Source organism: Eucyclogobius newberryi, unplaced genomic scaffold, assembly GCF_026437365.1.
Source record: "Eucyclogobius newberryi isolate DKJ021-1_F unplaced genomic scaffold, fEucNew1.0.hap1 SCAF_12, whole genome shotgun sequence".
In the NCBI taxonomy this organism is placed as follows: domain Eukaryota; kingdom Metazoa; phylum Chordata; class Actinopteri; order Gobiiformes; family Gobiidae; genus Eucyclogobius; species Eucyclogobius newberryi.
The window spans coordinates 3,050,154-3,072,949 of record NW_027315746.1 but is presented as its reverse complement, the minus strand read 5'-3'; the positions used below and the strand labels follow the sequence as shown (position 1 = coordinate 3,072,949).

General features: G+C 45.0%; 1 protein-coding gene across 2 annotated transcripts in view; it reads left to right on the top strand.

Annotated features, from left to right (window-relative positions):
* The window catches only part of kirrel1b (kirre like nephrin family adhesion molecule 1b), a 148,718-nt gene that overhangs the window by 122,261 nt on the left and 3,661 nt on the right, over positions 1 to 22,796 (top strand). For both annotated transcript variants that reach the window (XM_072440589.1, XM_072440590.1), the window contains exons 7-12: positions 4,411 to 4,559; positions 8,359 to 8,486; positions 10,220 to 10,346; positions 11,662 to 11,762; positions 14,977 to 15,193; positions 16,311 to 16,418. In XM_072440589.1, coding sequence (XP_072296690.1) covers positions 4,411 to 4,559; positions 8,359 to 8,486; positions 10,220 to 10,346; positions 11,662 to 11,762; positions 14,977 to 15,193; positions 16,311 to 16,418 — 830 coding nt within the window. The remainder of the gene's footprint in view (positions 1 to 4,410; positions 4,560 to 8,358; positions 8,487 to 10,219; positions 10,347 to 11,661; positions 11,763 to 14,976; positions 15,194 to 16,310; positions 16,419 to 22,796) is intronic.

Here is a 22,796-nt window from a genome sequence, read left to right as displayed (position 1 = left end):
CTCTTTTCGAGCGCCGTCCATTAAACGCCGATACTTCTGACCGCGTCTGTTCCAATCCGCTCGTAACACTCTCCGGAGAAAGGCCTGATGGGTAATTTGTGCTTACAGACCAGAATCGGTGACAGTATTGAACCGCGGCGCAATTAACAGCTGATTTGTGCGCGATGATGCAGCATTAGCCGGGCCTCGCGCGCGGATCCGGCCCCGCTAAGTAGCTAACGGCGCGTGGTTTAGGAGTAGGTGTATCCTCGCGCGGGACGGGTGCCAAGGTGCTTAGGCTCGGTGCCCATCCAGCGAGTATTAAAATGTCGTTTAACAGGCCCGGAGCTGGACGTTATGGGTTTTTTTTCCGGATACGTTTGGCAGAGGAGACGCGGCAGAGTGGTTAACCTCTCATCAAATACTCCTGTTAGCACTTCCAGTCGCTGCGCGCAGAGAATGATGGTTTTGGAATGATGATGAAATAGGTTCCGTCCGGTGGAAGGAGGTTTTAATGTAACCTCTGGAAAGAAACCAAAAACATAAAGAACACGAGGATACGCGGTCCAGTTTCGCCCGCTCTGAGAACGCTCGGATTTGATGGAGATTGTCAGAGTATGTTTGGTATGAAAGCTGAATTAACCTGATTAACCCAAACTCTGAATCAGAACGAGTTATTGCTTTGTCTAATACTGCTAGAATATTCTACAGTAGTGCTGTCGAAAGTATTCACTATCAAAACTAAATACTCATTGGAACAAGTATTTACTAAAAAAGTCACGTGCTACAGGATAAATGTGACAGTTTTAGAATGATCTCGAAATTCAACAGAACAATATAAGGCATAATAAAGAAAGTATAATTTAAAGTATAATATAAGGTCTTATTTCATTAACAAGTTGCTTAACAAAATCTGTATCGAGTATAGGGCCTCTTCCTTAGATCCTCCATCAGAAAAGTTCCGTAGTGGCTTTACCACTTGACAAGTTTTCAGTGATTTCATTTTGGCCTCTAAACATCTCTTAAGAACTGATTTGACTCTGCGTCTAAAAAGGAAAATGACTTCAATAAGTTCAATTCAATTCTACCTGAAGTTATTTCTTTGGCTCAGGCAGGTTTATTTTTGTTCGGTTGATTAAATCTGGGGTACATTATTTTCACATATTTAAGGACATATGTCGGTGTAATCCCTCATTCGTCCAGGCGTGTTCCATAGTAGAAAAAGCTTCAGTTGTAGTCATCTGGACTCAGTTTGAAACTTGCAGACCTGAGGTTACGTGTCACAGCGACCCTGAAGAGTGCCAAACCACCGCCTTCAAATATCACAGCTGAAGAGAGTAAAGCACTTTCAGCACTGGAAAAAGATCATAGCATCAACATCCTCCCAGCAGACAAGGGACGTTGCACGGTGATTCTCAACGCAGCTGATTACGAAGCCAAAGTCCACACCCTCCTCGAGGACACGACCACATACGAGCGCTTGAAAAGAGATCCGACCAGTGGCTACAAGAAGAAAGTGATAGACTGTTTACAAAGGCTGGAAAAAGAGGAAGCGATAGACCGGCCTCTGTATTACAGACTGTATCCTGGTGAAGCCATGCCTTGCATTTATGGCCTTCCAAAAATACACAAAAAGGAGGTTCCACTCAGACCCATAGTGTGCAGCACAGATTCCATCACTTACAATGTGGCCAAGCATTTAACAACTATATTGGCTCCGCTTGTGGGGAATTCGGTACATCATGTGGATAACACGCACAACTTTGTGGATAAAGTGAAACATCTCCAACTGGACCCAGATGACCTCATGGTTTCATATGATGTTGTGTCCCTGTTCACCTGCATCCCGACCACTGATACAGTAGCAGCGGTGAGGACCAGACTGCAGGAAGACACCACCCTACAGGAAAGGACCAAACTGACACCTGAACACATATGTAAACTGTTGGACATCTGTCTGAACACCACTTACTTTCAATTCCGGGGACAATTTTACAGACAGATTCATGGCTGTGCCATGGGCTCGCCCGTCTCTCCCATAGTGGCCAACCTGTACATGGAGCACTTTGAGAAGAAGGCACTGTCCTCATTCTCAGGCATAGCCCCAAAACTGTGGCTCCGCTATGTCGATGATACTTTTGTAACAATCAAGAAACAAGAGCTGGAAACCTTCTCTGATCACATCAATGCTGTGGACCCACATATTAGGTTTACAAGAGAAGACGCTAAGGAGAATCGCTTGGCCTTTCTTGATTGTTCCACGATCAGAGGAGAGGACGGGAAACTCCAAATAGAAGTATATAGGAAACCTACACACACGGACCAGTATCTGCTCTTTGGTTCCAACCACCCACTACAGCACAAGCTGGGGGTGATCAGAACCTTACAACACAGAGCTCAAGGTGTGCCCACCAGCTCAGAGGGCAAGAAGAAAGAGGAAAAACATGTCCGTAATGCCCTCTCAGCCTGTGGTTACCCCGCTTGGGCTCTCAACAGAGTGAAGAGAACCAAGAAGCAGGACAAAAGGGAAACTGAACAGAGAAGGAAGGGTGTTTCTATCCCTTATGTGTCTGGCCTCTCGGAAAAACTGCAGAGAATTTTTAGACAACACGAAGTCCCTGTTTATTTTAAACCAGGAAACACTTTAAGACAAAAACTGGTTCACCCAAAGGACAAGTTGCCGACTCAAAAACAGAGCAATGTAGTTTATTCGATCCAATGCAGTGAAGAAAGCTGTAAAGAACGTTACATAGGTGAGACGAAACAGCCTCTACACAAGAGGCTTTATCAGCACAGAAGAAATACAAGTTCAGGACCTCAGAGTGCCGTGCATCTCCATCTTGAAGCCTCTAATCACTCGTTTGAAGACGGTGAGGTGAAGGTTTTAAGCAGGGAGAAAAGATGGTTTGAAAGAGGAGTCAAGGAAGCTATTTTTGTTAAAAAAGAAAGACCTTCTTTAAACAGAAATGGAGGGCTAAGGTTTCATCTTCCTGTTATTTATAATGGGTTACTGAACCCCTGGAAAGGTAGAGGACATTCAGATGCTAATCAGGTACTCAGGGTGGTTGAGCCAGGGTCTCACAAAGACAAAGAGGTTTCTAATAGCCCATTAAGATTCTGAATAGGCTAGCTCGGTAGATACAAGGGGGGAGTTTCTGTTGAAACAAACTACTCTTTCTACTTCAGGAAGGCTCCTCCCAAGGGGCGGGTCTTACCACAGAACAGTATTAATATCGGAGTTCTCGACCTAAATTCTGTTATTTACAATGACTCTTGGATGAGAGTCGAAACGTCTATTTTTTCAAACTGAGTCCAGATGACTACAACTGAAGCTTTTTCTACTATATTTAAGGACAATTATTATGCATTATTTCTATAGTTGTCCTTTAAACCTGCTTGAGTACTTTTACTTAAGAACGAACAAAGAAAGTTGTTTGCAAAAGACAAATTTACTTCCTGTCACTCAGGCGTTTCCCACGGCACGACTTTACTTTCTGCTCCATCTGCTGGCTGCAGAGGGAATTACATGGCTGCGATGAACTAAAGCGAGCGTTCCTCCGACATGTTAATCAGAACCAGTCCAGTGATGATTATGGATTTAAAAACAGCACAAAACTTGTCAGGGGTCGACCTATGACATCACCGATCTGGGAAATTCAGAACGGAGTGTTTTTGACGCCCGGAGGGAGAGGACTTTCTAACCAGGAGTCATCAAACTAAAACTCTGGGTATGTTTCCTGACGAGGGAACAATGTCAGAACTTGGTTAAAAGCTCGACTGACATGGCTTTTTCTTACAGGTTTGCAATAGATCAAATGTTTTCTAATCAGATGAAGACAGTATCGCTTTAAAGGGCCAATGACAGGTTTTTACAATTTTCAAATTTTGACTTTATTTGGTGTATTGTAATTATAGTTTGACACCAGTCGAGCAGGTATTTGTGGAGAAAAGTTGAAAAATGTCTAGAAAAATACAGGAAGTGACATCACACCAGGGACACTCATTTCACTCAAAGTTTATGCAGAATTTATAAAAACTTTTTTTGTCTTTCTAAACATTAATTCAACAACATAAAGTCGCACTCAAATAAAAAAACCTTGTGACATTAGATGAGTGTTTGCTGGGTAATTTCCCAGTGTGACGTCATCAATTACAAACAGGAAGTGAAATTATCAACCAAAAATGAGCAATTTTGAAATAACATTTGTATATGTTTTAGCAACAATTTAAGTATATAAAACTTAACTGCAATTTAGTTCAATGAGTCGTCCGAGCTGTAGGGGGCGCTTTAATTCCCAAAGTTCCATGAAAAAGGTCAGATTGCAGAACGTTTATTTCCATGCGCATAAATAATAATGAAATAATGTAACGGAGATCCCTGGTTCTCGCCGCGGACTCACTCAACCCGTGTCATCCCCGTGTCATCCCCAGGTGGGCCAAAGGGGGCGTGCTTCTGGAGGGGGCCCGGGAGAGCGTGCTCATGACCACCGCCGACCACTCCTTCTTCACCGAGCCCGTGTCGTGCCAGGTCTTCAACGCAGTGGGCAGCACCAACGTCAGCATCCTGGTGGACGTGCACTGTAAGTACAAGTCCGCCTGCTCGGGAGAAGCTTTTAGCGTGATTTATGGCTCCCAAAGTAACTCGAGCGCCGCTTAAACGTGCCTAATCATGCGGTAATCAGTGGCGTTACGATCGGGAGTTTCATTTCAAGTTTTCGCGAGAAACTTTGCAAAGTTCCGGTGATTAATGAGAGTCTGTCAGCGAGACGGCCGGCTGATTATTTCTTGTTAAACGGCGCAACAGGATTTTTTAGTTTGAATTCATCTTGGTTTTATCAACGTTTAGAAGATTTAAAAGGAACAAGACAACGCCAAATTCGCTTTTTACCGTGTTACAGCGGTGTTTCCTCGTCATGGTCTCGCTTATGAAATGCATGCTTTCACTTACCCCCCATCCCCGCCCACTTCTCTGTACGTACCTGTGAGTTCAAAAAGTTCACATACACGAAAATCTGCTGCTTGCTGCGAAGAAATGTCACTGTGAAGAGGCGGAACATCTCCTGTCTGCAGTTTTGAACATTAATCATAATACCGTATTTTCCGGACTATAAGTGGCACCTTTTTTCATAGTTTTGTCCGGGGTGCGATATATGTGATATTATTCGTTATTTTCACACTGACAACCACAAGAGGGCGCTCTAGGCTCTAAGCAACGCAGAAGAAGAATCTGCACTTCCTCTACCTCTGGAGTTTGTGGAGTTGTTTAGAAGTGACACAGAGGAAGAAGAATTCAATGGATTTAGTGATTTGGGGTAAAACTGATGCTTTGCTAAACTTGTTAGCATGTTCTTTATGCTATAGTTATCTGAATAACTGTTTATATGTTACGTTAACATACCAGACACTTACCACAGTTCTGTCTGTGCCTCATGTAGCTGATGGTGTTAGCGTTAGCATACGTCATGTAGCTGAAGGTGTTCGCGTTAGCATACATCATGTAGCTGAAGGTGTTAGCGTTAGTATACGTCATGTAGCTGAAGGTGTTAGCGTTGGCATACGTCATGTAGCTGAAGGTGTTAGCGTTAGTATACGTCATGTAGCTGAAGGTGTTAGCGTTAGCATACGTCATGTAGCTGAAGGTGTTAGCGTTAGCATACGTCATGTAGCTGAAGGTGTTAGCGTTAGCATACGTCATGTAGCTGAATGTGTTAGCGTTAGCATACGTCATGTAGCTGAAGGTGTTAGCGTTAGCATACGTCTTACAAAGAGATTTACAAAGAGAAGCTGAACATGTACAACCTAATCTTATGTAGAACTAGGGAAAGATATTTTTCTGAAATAATTGGAAGCTGCAGTAACAACTCGCGTGTCCTGTTTGCCACAGTAAACAGATTAACAAACCCTCCAGCTCAGCTGCCGTTAGAACTCATTTCCACATCCAAGTGTAATGAGTTTGCATTATTCTTTAATGACAAAGTTCAGGGCATTAAAAATGCTATAAATCCCACAATGCAAAAAATTACCCTAAAACCACCAAGACACTTAGAGCTAACTCACTTTGCACCAGTAACTGACAAAACTGTCCATGAGATCATCACCAGTCTGAGTTCATCTACATGCTGCCTTGATGTGTTACCCACCAGATTTCTAAAGTCTGTGCTGAACAGTTTGTTAGCACCATCACTCACATAGTTAACATGTCGCTTCAATCTGGAACATTCCCAATTTCTTTGAAAACTGCGGTCATAAAGCCTCTCCTAAAGAAGAGCAGTCTTGATGCCGCAGTACTGAGTCATTACCGGCCCATCTCTAATCTGCCATTTTGGGGCAAAGTCCTTGAAAAGGTTGTTTACCAACGGCTCACAGATTTCCTCTTAATAAACAACTCATTTGATGTTTTAGACCTCATCACAGCACTGAGACTGCTCTTGTCAAGGTGACAAATGACATCCGCCTGAACACTGACACGGGCAAAGCCTCAGTCTTAATTCTGTTAGATCTGATGCTGCTTTTGACACTGTCGATCATGGGATCCTCTTACAGAGACTAGAGGACTGGGTGGGCATTACTGGCACTGCCCTAAACTGGTTACGGTCCTATCTGGAAGACAGGAAGTACTTTGTTGAAATTGGTAGCTGTGTCTCAGACCACATGACCCTGACCTGTGGAGTGCCCCAAGGGTAAGTCCTGGGTCCCCTTCTGTTCAACCTCTACATGCTGCCGTTAGGTCAGTTGATACGCAGTGAAAATGTGTCCTATCACAATTATGCAGACGAGTCAGATCTATGTTTCACTGTCGGCAGGTGACTATGGACCAGTAGATTCACTCTGTCACTGCATCCAACAGATCAGTGTGTGGAGCAAAACAACTTTCTCCAGCTGAACTCAGACAAGACTGAAATAATCGTTTTTGGCCCACAGAAACAAAGAGAAAGTGTTAGCAGTCACCTCCAGAGTCTCGCTCTAAAACCTACAAACCAAATTAGAAATCTGGGGGTAATAATGGACTCAGACTTGAACTTTAACAGCCACGTCAAATCAATAACATCAGCAGCTTTTTACCATCAAAAAACATTGCCAAAATCAAAAATATAGTGTCAAAACCAGATTTAGAGAGACTTATCCATGCGTTTGTCTCCAGTAGATTAGACTACTGTAACGGCCTGCTCACTGGTCTCTCAAAACGAGCTGTAAAACAGCTGCAGTACATCCAGAACGCTGCTGCTCGGGTCCTGACCAGAACCAGGAAGTACCATCACATTAGTCCTGTTCTCAGGTCTCTGCACTGGCTCCCTGTGGCTCAGAGAATAGACTTTAAAGCAGCTCTGCTTGTGTACAAGTCTCTCCATGGCCTAGCACCAAAGTACATCTTGGATATGTTAGTGCCATATGAACCATCTCGGACTCTGAGGACCTCAGGGACCGGCCTCCTGCTGGTGCCAGAGTCAGGACAAAACATGGGGAATCTGCGTTTCAGTTTTATGCAGCTAAAATCTGGAACAGTCTTCCTGAAGATGTGAGACAGGCTTCTACTCTGACAATGTTCAAATCTAAGCTAAAAACAGTTTTGTTTAGCTGCGCATAGTATGACTGAAAGGATTTTTTCTTTGCACTCTTCTCTTTTGTTTGTGATTTTATTAGTTTAGACAATCAGTTGGATTGATAATTTTTAATTGAGTTAATTTTATTGTATTTCTGTTTCTGTAATTTCTTGTGATTTGAATGGATTTTTCCTGCTGTGAAGCACTTTGAATTGCCTTGTGTATGAAATGTGCTCTACAAATAAACTTGCCTTGCCTTACCTTGCCTTACGTCATGTAGCTGAAGGTGTTAGCGTTAGCATACGTCATGTAGCTGAAGGTGTTAGCGTTAGCATACGTCATGTAGCTGAAGGTGTTAGCGTTAGCATACGTCCTGCAGCTGAAGGTGTTAGCGTTAGCATACGTCATGTAGCTGAAGGTGTTAACGTTAGCATACGTCCTGTAGCTGAAGGTGTTAGCATTAGCATACGTCATGTAGCTGAAGGTGTTAGCGTTAGCATACGTCATGTAGCTGAAGGTGTTAGCGTTAACATACGTACACCTATTCTCCATGTTCTCTCTATTTCAAATTGCATTTAGAGATTTAATGTCTGTTCTTGGTCTTGGATTTTAGCAAATACATTTCCCCAAAAAACGTGACTTATACTACAGTGCAACTTATATATGTTTTTTTCTTCTCTATTATGACTTTTTTGGCTGGTGCGATTTATAGTCCGGTGTGATTTATGGTCCGGAATATACGGTATGTCTTCTCGAGCGGAATGAAACTAGCGGGCTCTTTGTTCAACCGAATCGCACGTTTTGGTTTCATCGCTGAGCTTCTTCCGTCCCGTTGCAGTTGGGCCGATCCTGGTGGTGGAGCCGCGGCCCGTCACCGTGGACGTGGACTCGGACGTGACGCTCAACTGCAAGTGGTCCGGAAACCCTCCCCTGACCCTCACCTGGACCAAGAAGGGCTCCAGCATGGTAAGACCCCGAGACGACCGGGTTTAAGTCCTGGTTTCCTGTTCCTTCTCACCCTGATCTGGACCAGCGAAGTCTCTAGCATGATAAGACCTTCATCAAGAGCGTTAGCTTCTGGTTTAAGTCCTGGTTCAGACCTCTCGCGCTAACCTGGTACACAAAGATCCCAAAGGACACATATTGTACAAAACTTTTACCTTTTGACCACGTTATAACATTGTTTACTCCAAAAAATCATAATAGTCATATTTAGCTTCATTCACGCTTGTTTCAGCGGTCCTGTTTACAAGGTCCTTTAGCTCTGAGCCTCAGAAAACACTCCGTTTCAAGTTTCCCCGATTTCTTATTTTTTTACGCCAAAAGGTCGAGATCTGGAGAAGTGTGTAAATATCCAGATTCGTTTCGAGCATTTCTGCCTCAAATCTCTTTCAGAGTGCTTATACTAGCATGCCGGGGCAAGCTAGCTTTTGTTTCTTTACTTTCACGGTGATTTGATCTGCTGCCAGTAGATGGAGCGCTAACGCCAAGATGAAGGAACGTGCGACTGAAAGAAAGTAATGTGGCGTTTTCAATACTTGACTTCATTTGAAGCTCTGAAAGTTACTCAAGAGCATCTTTAAAGGCCATCAACCAAACAGAAATAATGCATAATGTGTCCTCTGGGGGCGCTATAATCCAGGCTAATGCTAAAACAAGGGTCAGAATGTGTTAGCATTACGCTCCGAGGTCATGTGTCACTTTGGGAAGTTTGGAAACTGATGCAGGAGCTTAATCTGGAACACAAATGGCACAAAATAGGCATTGTTGTTGGCCTGGTTCACTCTGGCGGAACAGACTTGAGGTTTAGTCCCTCCCCCGGGTCGTTCTGCGCCCACGGCCTCTTCACGACACTCAAATCACGCATCCATGAAGAACCTGCACACTTCACACGTCCAAACCGGCCCGTGCCTCTCCCAGGCCTCTCAAAGCTTCTGAATGTTAGCTTAGCCGTGTCGCCGGTGGTTACAGACTCCAGATCGTGAATGTTTAATCCAGAGCCAACACGTTCAGAGCCTAATGGGGTCTGCGGAGTAAATCCACATGTTTTATGAATGAAACACAGGCTTCGTCCTCCTTAAGCAGCCGCGCGGCCCTGAAGCCTCGGTGCGCTGATCGTCGTATCGCAGCACGACGCTGCCGTTTGACCTGGTTTATGCTTTATTATCTCTCTGTTACTGAGCTGATCCAAGTGAAACTAAAACTGGCTCAAACCGCAACATCTTCTGTCTGTCAAAATGAACAAAAGTTAAATTATTTGTTCAGTTTGGCTTCAGAAAGCGGTGCCACGAGTCAACTCCACAGACGTGATTGATGTGGGTCAAAAGAAATTCAAGCCATAAGATTAATATGACAAGTTTGTGGAGCCAATCAAATAAAAACGTATAAAATATGACATATAACTCCCTCTGAGTTTTATAAGCTCACCTTGCACCGCCAGATGAACCCTCACAACACGTCTAGACTCTCTGGTCCCACTGCTGGGTTTTGTTTTTTATTTATTTGTTCACAGTTTTTGGAATAAATAACAGATTTACTTGAACGACGTCATGGTAAACGTGCTTTTTGTATCACACGTCAAATCCCTTTTATCATTTACATTTTTATCTGCAGTGGAGCCCAGACAATCTGTGCCGCTGTGAAACGTCTCACTGTCGTTGTGTTTCAGCTCAATCTTTCATGTGTGGATTCTCTGGCAGGTTCTGAGCAACAACAACCAGCTGCACCTGAAGTCGGTGGGCCAGGCGGACGCCGGACAGTACGTGTGCAAAGCCATCGTGCCACGGATCGGAGTCGGCGAGACGGAGGTCACGCTCACGGTCAACGGTGAGTCACTGGAGTCCACGGCCTCTGAACCTGCAACTAAAACTGAAACTAGACCTGAAACTAAACCTGAGACTAAACCTGCAACTAAATCTGCAACTGAACCGGAAACTAAACCTGAAACTAAACCTGAGACTAGACCTGCAACTGAACCTGCAACTAAAACTGAAACTAGACCTGAAACTAAACCTGAGACTAAACCTGCAACTAAATCTGCAACTGAACCGGAAACTAAACCTGAAACTAAACCTGAGACTAGACCTGCAACTGAACCTGCAACTAAAACTGAAACTAGACCTGAAACTAAACCTGAGACTAAACCTGCAACTAAATCTGCAACTGAACCGGAAACTAAACCTGAAACTAAACCTGAGACTAGACCTGCAACTGAACCTGCAACTAAAACTGAAACTAGACCTGAAACTAAACCTGAGACTAAACCTGCAACTAAATCTGCAACTGAACCGGAAACTAAACCTGAAACTAAACCTGAAAATAGACCTGCAACTGAACCTAAAACTAAAACTGAACCTGAAACTAAACCTGGAATCAGAAACAAACTAGTATTTCTTACTTTGAGCATAAACTGCACAATATTTGTTCTTGTAATAAACGAACAATGTTATTCGTCTTATTTAGTCTTGTTTTATGTGACATAAAACATAAAACAATTGAAAAATAAAAGGCAAAAAATTAGGCGTTTGTGTGTAGAAGTCTGAAGCCCCGCCCCCTCTTTGTGTGTAGAAGTCTGAAGCCCCGCCCCCTCTTTGTGTGTAGAAGTCTGAAGCCCCGCCCCCTCTTTGTGTGTAGAAGTCTGAAGCCCCGCCCCCTCTTTGTGTGTAGAAGTCTGAAGCCCCGCCCCCTCTTTGTGTGTAGAAGTCTGAAGCCCCGCCCCCTCTTTGTGTGTAGAAGTCTGAAGCCCCGCCCCCTCTTTGTGTGTAGAAGTCTGAAGCCCCGCCCCCTCTTTGTGTGTAGAAGTCTGAAGCCCCGCCCCCTCTTTGTGTGTAGAAGTCTGAAGCCCCGCCCCCATGGAGGCCAAGGCCGTCACCTACAGCTCGTCAAATACAAATAAAGTGACAAAATGACATTAGATGAGTTTTGGCCCAGTGTTTGCTGGGTAATTTCCTAGTGTGATGTCATCAATTACAAACAGGAAGTGGAATTATAAACCCAAGAAATTTGCTATTCTTGGATAAAAGTTTTATAATTTTTAGCAAAATTCTAAATATTATAAAAAATATTGTCTGATCTTTGGCTTGTTTGTGTGTTTGTTTGTGTGTTTGTTTGTTTGCGTGTTTGTTTGTTTATTTGTTTGCAGGCCCTCCGATCATCTCCAGTGAGTCGGTGCAGTACGCCGTGCGGGGCGAGCGAGGGGAGATCAAGTGTTACATCGCCAGCACGCCTCCTCCGGACAAGATCGTGAGTGTCGCCACGGCAACAAACACTAAACATAAAGACCCCGAGTACTTTAGTTTAAACTACTTTTATAAAACATAGAACCACAAAACAAACAATAAACAAACAAACAAAGAAAAATAAAATAAAACAGAGACCAGAGAGAACACCTCCTCTGCTCCTCCTCTGCACCTCCTCCCCCTGCACCTCCTCCCTCTGCACCTCCTCCCCCTGCACCTCCTCCTCTGCACCTCCTCCTCTGCTCCTCCTCTGCACCTCCTCCTCTGCACCTGCACCTCCTCTTCTGCTCCTCCTCCTCTGCACCTCCTCATCTGCACCTCCTCCTCTGCTCCTCCTCTGCACCTCCTCCCCCTGCACCTCCTCCCTCTGCACCTCCTCCCCCTGCACCTCCTCCTCTGCACCTCCTCCTCTGCTCCTCCTCTGCACCTCCTCCTCTGCACCTGCACCTCCTCTTCTGCTCCTCCTCCTCTGCACCTCCTCATCTGCACCTCCTCCTCTGCTCCTCCTCTGCACCTCCTCCCCTGCACCTCCTCCTCTGCTCCTCCTCTGCACCTCCTCCCCTGCACCTCCTCCTCTGCACCTCCTCCTCTGCTCATCCTCTGCACCTCCTCCTCTGCACCTGCACCTCCTCTTCTGCTCCTCCTCCTCTGCACCTCCTCATCTGCACCTCCTCCTCTGCTCCTCCTCTGCACCTCCTCCCCCTGCACCTTCTCCCTCTGCACCTCCTCCCCCTGCACCTCCTCCTCTGCACCTCCTCCTCTGCTCCTCCTCTGCACCTCCTCCTCTGCACCTGCACCTCCTCTTCTGCTCCTCCTCCTCTGCACCTCCTCATCTGCACCTCCTCCTCTGCTCCTCCTCTGCACCTCCTCCCCTGCACCTCCTCCTCTGCACCTCCTCCTCTGCTCCTCCTCTGCACCTCCTCCCCTGCGACTCCTCCTCTGCACCTCCTCCTCTGCACCTCCTCCTCTGCTCCTCCTCCCCCCTATCATTTTTATAATTGTATTATTTAGTTTTATTACTGACCTATAATGCAGCCGTACAGTTACATTATGTGCAGCGTCTTTGCATTAAATGTTAAATAAAGATCTATAACTCATCTATACATGATCCGTACATGATTTATACATGATCCGTACATGATCCGTACATGATCCATACATGATCCGTACATGATCCATACATGATCCGTACATGATCCATACATGATTTATACATGATCCATACATGATCCATACATGATCCATACATGATACATACATGATACATACATGATTTATACATGATACATACATGATCCATACATGATCCGTACATGATTTATACATGATCCGTACATGATTTATACATGATCCATACATGATCCGTACATGATCCATACATGATTTATACATGATCCATACATGATCCATACATGATCCATACATGATACATACATGATACATACATGATACATACATGATTTATACATGATACATACATGATTTATACATGATACATACATGATTTATACATGATACATACATGATCCATACATGATCCGTACATGATTTATACATGATCCGTACATGATTTATACATGATCCATACATGATCCGTACATGATCCATACATGATTTATACATGATACATACATGATCCATACATGATACATACATGATTTATACATGATACATACATGATTTATACATGATACATACATGATCCATACATGATACGTACATGATTTATACATGATACATACATGATCCATACATGATACATACATGATTTATACATGATACATACATGATTTGTACATGATACATACATGATTTATACATGATACATACATGATCCATACATGATACATACATGATCCATACATGATACATACATGATTTATACATGATACATACATGATTTATACATGATACATACATGATCCATACATGATACATACATGATTTATACATGATACATACATGATTTATACATGATCCGTACATGATCCATACATGATCCATACATGATTTATACATTATTTATACATGATACATACATGATCCATACATGATACATACATGATTTATACATGATCCGTACATGATCCATACATGATTTATACATGATACATACATGATCCATACATGATTTATACATGATCCATACATGATACATACATGATTTATACATGATCCATACATGATCCATACATGATCCGGACATGATCCATACATGATCCGTACATGATTTATACATGATACATACAAGATCCATACATGATACATACATGATTTATACATGATACATACAAGATCCATACATGATCCATACATGATTTATACATGATACATACATGATCCATACATGATCCGTACATGATTTATACATGATCCGTACATAATCCATACATGATCCATACATGATTTATACATGATACATACAAGATCCATACATGATCCATACATGATCCATACATGATCCGTACATGATACATACATGATCCGTACATGATTTATACATGATTTATACATGATACATACAAGATCCATTCATGATCCATACATGATCCATACATGATCCGTACATGATACATACATGATCCGTACATGATTTATACATGATTTATACATGATCCGTACATGATACATACAAGATCCATACATGATCCATACATGATTTATACATGATACATACATGATCCATACATGATCCATACATGATTTATACATGATACATACATGATCCATACATGATACATACATGATTTATACATGATACATACAAGATCCGTACATGATACATACATGATCCGTACATGATTTATACATGATTTATACATGATTTATACATGATCCATACATGATTTATACATGATCCATACATGATCCGTACATGATCCATACATGATTTATACATGATACATACATGATCCATACATGATCCATACATGATTTATACATGATACATACAAGATCCGTACATGATACATACATGATCCGTACATGATTTATACATGATCCGTACATGATCCATACATGATTTATACATGATCCGTACATGATCCATACATGATCCATACATGATTTATACATGATCTGTACATGATCCGTACATGATCCATACATGATTTATACATGATCTGTACATGATCCGTACATGATCCATACATGATTTATACATGATCTGTACATGATGCGTACATGATCCATACCTGATCCGTACCGGTCTGTTGCAGGTCTGGGCGTGGAAGGAGAACGTGTGGGAGAAGGAGAAGGGAACCCTGATGGAGCGCTACACGGTGGAGCAGAGCAAACCCCCGACACAAGGAGGCGCCGTGCTGTCCACGCTCACCATCAACAACGTGATGGAGTCGGACTTCCACTCGCCATACAACTGCACGGCCTGGAACGCCTTTGGACCCGGGACCATGATCATCACGCTGGAGGAGAGGGGTACGAGAGCGACGGGGGGAGAGGGACATTCAGCAAACGGCAAAAAACTCAATCTCACTTTAAGTGTCAAAAATACGATGCTTTTCCTCCTGCTAACGCTCGCTAACGGGGTAACGTCTCGCTAATGGGGAACGTCTCGCTAACGTGGAAACGCCTACGCTAACGGGAAACGCCTCGCTAACGGGGAACGCCTCGCTAACGGGGAACGTCTCGCTAACGGGGAACGCCTTGCTAACGGGGAACGTCTCGCTAACGGGGAACGCCTCGCTAACGGGGAACGTCTCGCTAACGGGAAACGCCTCGTTGAACGGGGAACGCCTCGCTAACGGAGAAACGCCTCGCTAACGGAGAAACGCCTCGCTAACGGAGAAACGCCTCGCTAACGGAGAAACGCCTCGCTAACGTGGAAACGCCTTGCTAACGTGGAAACGCCTCGCTAATGTGGAAACGCCGTGTTGTTTTGAACGTGCACATTGTTTTAAGTTCCAAAATGTGAGACGCCGAAGCAAACGCGCTCAAGAGCATGTTTAAAGTGTAAATGTGTGTCATTACGCTACGTCATTTGATGGTTGACAGTTCATTATCTATAAACTACTGATAAAAAAGTACTGCTCCGTTTGCACTTCTCCTTCGCTAATGTGGAATTATTACTAAGAGTATTCGTACATTTCGTCATACTTCGGTGTGCGAGACCTCGTGCATCGCCTCAAAGTAGTTTTAGACCCTCACATAGACTCAACTGCTCCTCAAAGTTCTCATCATTGTTTTATTTCCGATTGTTGTATTTGGAAACTCTTGCTGGTCTCCATGGTGATGTCATTGTTCTGTCTGGAATGTTCCGCCGTACAGCATTAAAGTTGTCCGTCTCGCATCACAAGTCTTTACACTGATAAATTTACTGTGTAAAACAGGCTTTATTACTGTGAGCGGAGTCGCCTCTCCACAGATCTGACCTATAACGGCGGCGTCGCTTGCTTGTCGTTATGGAGGACGATGAGTTTAATGCCGTACTGCGGAACATTCCTCTATAAAGTCATTCAATACAAGTGAAATTGTCCCATCTAACTGTCTCTCTCTCTCGCTTCCCCCTCTGCCCCGCCTCTGTCTCCGCCCTCAGAGACCGTTCCCGTGGGAATAATCGCCGGGGGAACAGTAGGCTCCTCCCTCCTGCTCATCTTGCTGCTGCTGGCGCTGGGATACTTCCTGTACCGGCAGAAGAAAGGCAGTGAGTGCGGTCGAAACGAAACACAAACTGAACACGCCTGATAACAGGGCTCAAGCTAACACAACAGTATGATCAATACAGTCAATATAATGAATATACAATCACTATAATCAATACAAATACAATAAATATAAATGTATAAACATTTAATTAAAAAAATAAAGAATAATCATCATTTAGAAAATAATAATACAAATTAGATAAATAATATATTTGCATTAGGCTTATAATAGTTTACATTGAAAGCTCTTCCACATCTGGGTCCTGCAAAAGAGAAACATCCACTCCCTGGTTTAGTCTTGGTTTGGACCTGGTTTAGTTCTGTTTTATTCATAGTTTGGATGTAGTTCCCGATCACCCGTCTCCAGATGTCACTGTCATTGCCACGTGGGCGTTGAAGTCCCCCAGTAGAACAACAGAGTTCCCAGTTGGTGCACTGTCTAGTTCCCCTCCCAAGGGCTCCAAGAAGGCCGGGTACTCTGCACTGCTGTTCGGCCCTTAGGCCGCCACAACAGTGAGAGACCTGTCCCCCACCCGAAGACGAAGGGACGTGACCCTCTCGTCCACCGGAGTGAACTCCAACACGTGGCAGCTGAGCTGAGGAGTTACAAGCCCACACCAGCCCCGCCTCTCCCCACGGGCAACACCAGAGAAGTGGAGCGTCCAGCCCCTCTCGAGGAGATGAGATCTGAACCCGAGTGGTGTTCAGTTATTGGACTTCTGTGCCACGGATTGTCCAGAACGAACACCATGTTCAAGCACAAGGTCCATCAGTGCACGTGGCACCAGGACACAGGAGGTCAATGATCCACTTTGTTGTCGTGTCATCTGACCTCTGACCTCGTGTCTTGGACACTCAGGTGAAGAGAGGGGCGGATCTGTCAACTGACACCACCTGGTGGTGAGTTGGATCCGCTGGCGGAGGAGGAAGCCGGACAGACTTGGCAGGCCCAAGTGCATTGTGAGGGTCTGTTGGGAACGTCTAGAGGAGCCCTCTGTCAGTAGGGAATTCAACTCACACCTCCGGGAGAGCTTCTCCCATGTCCCGGGGGAGACTGGGGACTTTGAGTCCGAGTGGACCATATTCTCCACCTCCATTGTTGATGCAGCTGCTCGGAGCTGTGGTCGCAAGGTCTCCGGTGCCTGTCGCTGAAGAAGGGGGTCTATCAGGCCACTCTGTCTTATAGGTCTCCTGAGGTCATCGACGGGTATCGGCAGGCCAAGCGAGCTGCGGCTCGTGCTGTCGCAGAGTCGAAAACCCAGGGCTGGGAGGAGTTCGGGGAGGCCATGGAGGAGGACTATCGGTCGGCACCAAAGAAATTCTGGCAAACCGTCCGGCGCCTCAGGAGGGGGAAGCAGTGCCTCACCAACACCGTTTACGGTGCGGGTGGAGGCCTGCTGACCTCGACTGGGGATGTCGTCGGACGGTGGAAGGAATACTTTGAGGATCTCCTTAATCCCTCAGTCACGTCTTCCAAAGAGGAAGTAGAGACCGGGGACTCGGAGGCTGGCTCATCCATCACCCAAGCTGAAGTCACTGAGGTTGATCGCAAACTCCTCAGTGGCACCGGGGGTGGATGAGATCCGCCCTGAGGACCTAAAGTCTCTGGATGTTGTAGGACTGTCTTGGTTGACACGTCTCTGCAACATCGCGTGGGGGTCGGGGACTGTGCCTCTGGACTGGCAGACCGGGGTGGTGGTCCCTCTGTTCAAGAAGGGGGACCGGAGGGTGTGTTCCAACTACAGAGGGATCACACTCCTCAGCCTCCCGGGTAAGGTCTATTCCAGGTCCTGGAGAGGAGAATCCGACCGATAGTCGAACCTCGGATTCAGGAGGAGCAGAGTGGTTTAGGTCCTGGTCGTGGAACACTGGACCAGCTCTATACCCTCCATCGGGTGCTCGAGGGCTCATGGGAGTTTGCCCAACCAGTCCACATGTGCTTTGTGGATCTGGAGAAGGCTTTCGACCGTGTCCCTCGGGGTGTCCTTTGGGGGGTGCTCCGGGAGTACAGGGTCCGGGGCCCTTTGCTCAGGGCTGTCCGGTCCCTGTATGACCGGAGCAGGAGCTGTGTTCACTGCAGTGACTTAGACCTGTTCCCAGTGCATGTTGGACTCGTCAGGGCTGCCCTTTGTCACCGGTTTTGTTCACCGTTTTTATGGACAGAATTTCTAGGCGTAGTCAAGGGTTGGGGGGTGTGGTCAGGGGTCGGATGTGTCCTCCACATCAACAGGAGCCACCTGAGGTGGCGCGGTCATCTGTTTCGGATGAAGACCGGGGAAGACCCAGGACACGCTCGAGGGACTACGTCTCTCGGCTGGGAACGCCTCGGGATCCCCCCAGAGGAGCTGGTGGAAGTGTCTGGGGAGTAGGAAGTCTGGGAGTCCCTGTTTAGACTGCTGCCCCGCGACCCGGCCCCGGATAAGCAGAAGAAGATGGATGTAGTTCTGCTTTAGACCTGAGGCTTTGAAACTGACTGAACTTAACCTGGAAGTTTATCTCCTCAGACAAACCAAGACATGAGCTTTAGTCCTGGTTCAGTCTTGGTTTAGACGTGTGTTAGACTTGGTTTATCACTAGTTAAGCCAAGGTTCATTCCTGGTCCTGGTCCTGGTCCTGGTCCTGTCCTGTCCTGGTCCTGGCCCTGGTCCTGGTCCTGGTCCTGGTCCTGTCCTGTCCTGGTCCTGGCCCTGGTCCTGGTCCTGGTCCTGGTCCTGGCCCTGGCCCTGGTCCTGGTCCTGGTCCTGGCCCTGGCCCTGGTCCTGGTCCTGGTCCTGGTCCTGGTCCTGGCCCTGGCCCTGGTCCTGGTCCTGGTCCTGGCCCTGGCCCTGGTCCTGGTCCTGGTCCTGGTCCTGGTCCTGTCCTGGTCCTGGTCCTGGTCCTGGTCCTGGTCCTGTCCTGGTCCTGTCCTGGTCCTGTCCTGGTCCTGGTCCTGGTCCTGTCGGTCCACATTAGCTCGCACACGTCCTCCAGCCGCAGCTTCACGCGCTCGTTCTAAATGAATCTGAGTGGTTCTAAATGAACGTGCTTCCTCCGCCGCCCACTCCCTCTCTCCTCTCGCGGCTCACATCAAATAGAATGCTAATTTCTTTAATAAATCGTTTTTCTACGCGATGCCAAACAGAGAAACAGAGATCACACGCAGAGGAGGAAAAGAGCATTTGAAATGGCTTTTCTCGCCTCTGAATGCTCTGTTTTCTACCGAGGTTTAAAGAAGACGCTTTCATCTCGTACGCGGTGATAATGACACGCGGAACATTTCTGTGCCTTTTATTCATTTCAAAAGGCAGCGTCGTTATCAAGGTTTATGCAGAAAATGTAAATACCGTATTTTCCAGAGTATAAGTCGCACCAGCCAAAAAATACATAATAGAGAAGGACAAACACATATAAGTCACATTTTTATGGAAATGTATTTGACCAAATCCAAGACCAAGAACAGACATTTCCTCTGTAAATGCAGTGTACGTATGCTAACGCTAACACCTTCAGCTACATGACGTATGCTAACGCTAACACCTTCAGCTACATGACGTATGCTAACGCTAACACCTTCAGCTACATGACGTATGCTAACGCTAACACCTTCAGCTACATGACGTATGCTAACGCTAACACCTTCAGCTACATGACGTATGCTAACGCTAACACCTTCAGCTACATGACGTATGCTAACGCTAACACCTTCAGCTACATGAGGCACAGACAGAACTGTGGTAAGTGTCTGGTATGTTAACGTAACATATGAACAGTTTTTCAGATAACTATAGCATAAAGAACATGCTAACAAGTTTAGCAAAGCATCAGTTTTACCCCAAATCACTAAATCCATTGAATTCTTCTTCCTCTGTGTCACTTCTAAACAACTCCACAAACTCCAGAGGAAGAGGAAGTGCAGATTCTTCTTCTGCGTCACTTAGAGCCTAGAGCGCCCTCTTGTGGTTGTCAGTGTGAAAATAACGAATAATATCATATAATATATGATATTATTCGTTATTTTCACACATAAGTCGCTCTAGAGTATAAGTCGCACCTCGGCCAAAACTATGAAAAAAGGTGCCACTTATAGTCCCGAAAATATGGTAACAATAATTAAGTCAAATAAAAGAAAATAATACAAAAATAATAATAACAATCAATATTAATAATAAAAGGCAATAATAACACTAACAAACAACAACAACAATAATGATAGCAAACAATAATAATAACACTAACAAACAATAATAACGAACAACGATAACAACCAATTATAAACAATAATAACAACACTAACAAACAATAATCACAATATCAATCAATAATAATAACAACAATAACAAACAATAATTGTGTTTATTTAAATGGATCCATCGGCTGTGAGCGGTGCAATCAGCTCGTCTTCCTGGTCCATCACAATTACAAAAAACATTACATTTCACGTACAATAACATGGTTTTGGATCGTTCCATGTCATTATGTTTCATTATATTTCATTACAGTCACAATTCAACAGTTCTTTGCAAATTATGTCAGATTTCAGTCCATAATATCGAACAGCACAGTTTTACAGCAAGTCTTAAATATCAAACACGTGACTCTTATTTTTGAGTCGCTTAATTTGAATAGGAATGCGTTTCCTCTCCTCACGGTAAACTGTTTTTTAGGATTTTTAGGTCATTGTGTTGTATATCACGGCGCCCAATGTAACAAACAAACAACAACAACAATAGTAACACATTGGTATAATAAAGCGTTTTTTTTCCAATAGACACAAAGGCGCTTTACATTTTTAACGACCCGTCTCGCCTCATAAATAAACACAAGTGCACAACAAATCAGTACGTAATAAAATGAATATACGCTTAATTCTCGTCCCTCGTAGTGCATTAACCAACTCATTTCAAAATCGATTTTTCCAGAAGTTGGAATCGATTCAGAATCTTAAGGACGAAGTACGTGCTTTTTGCCACGCCGCCGCCGCCGCCGCCGCCGCGAGTTCCTGGACCTTTTATTTTCCCTCATTCTCAACAGCCGCCGGCGAGTCAATTAGCATTTATGGAACGCACACGGGCCGCGCTCCGACGGCTGCACAAACCCTCCGTTCCGAGCCGGATAATGCGTTTTGTGTGTGTGGGGGGGAGACAATGGAGGTGACTGACAGCGCTCCCGGGGGATCGGAGCCGGAGAGCGGTAGATTTTCTGCTCCGACGCCGATAACGCTGTCAGCGAGCGGACGGAGGGAGAGAGCGCGGCGGGCGCAAACACAGGCCGCGGCGGAGATAAGGACCGGTTCATTTGAAATATATCACTTTTAACGGATTTCTGTTTTTTGTGCGAGCGAGAGACGGAGAGAGGGACTGTTACTCACGCTGACGGTTTAACGGGAGGAGAGGAAGTAGGCTCCGGAGCGCGGGACGTGCCGTGACCGCGCGCACTTGTACACGCTCGTCCAGACGAGTAGAAGAGACAAAAAACACTGATTAACAAGACGACGTTTGATCTTTTCGTGTGGTCTTGACTGGGAAAAATGCCCCGGACGAACGCCGCACAAACCGGTAAATCGAACCGGTAAATCGAACCGGTAAATCGAACCGGGAGCTGGTCGAGGGACTGCAACGTGTAGCAACAACGATAATCACCACAAGCAGTAGTTTTGCTTAACCGCCGCATAAACAATCCAAGCCTTAGTCGCGAGACAATATTCTGATATTTCACAGGTTTGGATTAGCATTTAGCATTAGCCACATTATTTCAGTTTGAACTCGTAATGTTCGAGTGGGAAATAACTGACTTCGCAGCAACAGAACGACTGTATTCTAATAGTACAGTAGAGTACAGTAGAGTAGAGTAGAGTAGGGTACAGTAGAGTAGAGTTGGGTACAGTAGAGTAGGGTAGGGTACAGTAGAGTATGGTAGAGTAGGGTACGGTACATTAGCTTTAAGGCAGTTTCAATGGGAGAGTTAGCATTAGCTTCCAAACATCACAAACTATGAAAAGCCAGGGCTGTTGTGTGTTAATAACGTCAACGATTGGGGTTAAAATTAGCATACACGCTAAACACAGCAATAACAAATAAATAATATAATATAAATTAAAGTGATTTCACAAATACTGAACCTTTTAATACACAAACAGCGACACGTCTGCAAACCTCACAATCCATGTTCTCCATGTTCATGTTCTGCCTCGTGGAAATGAATGTCATGTGTAATATCGAGTTTCACATTGTTAATCGCCACGGCAACAGTCTTAACCCATGAATGGCAGCTGCAGTTGTTTCCTACAGTAACAAAGGTGTGATCACTGGTTATGATGCACTGCAGTCGTGTAAGAGCCGCCCTGGGGCAGACTGACAGAGGCATGGCCGCTCACGCTCTACAACAGGTTCAGGTTCAGC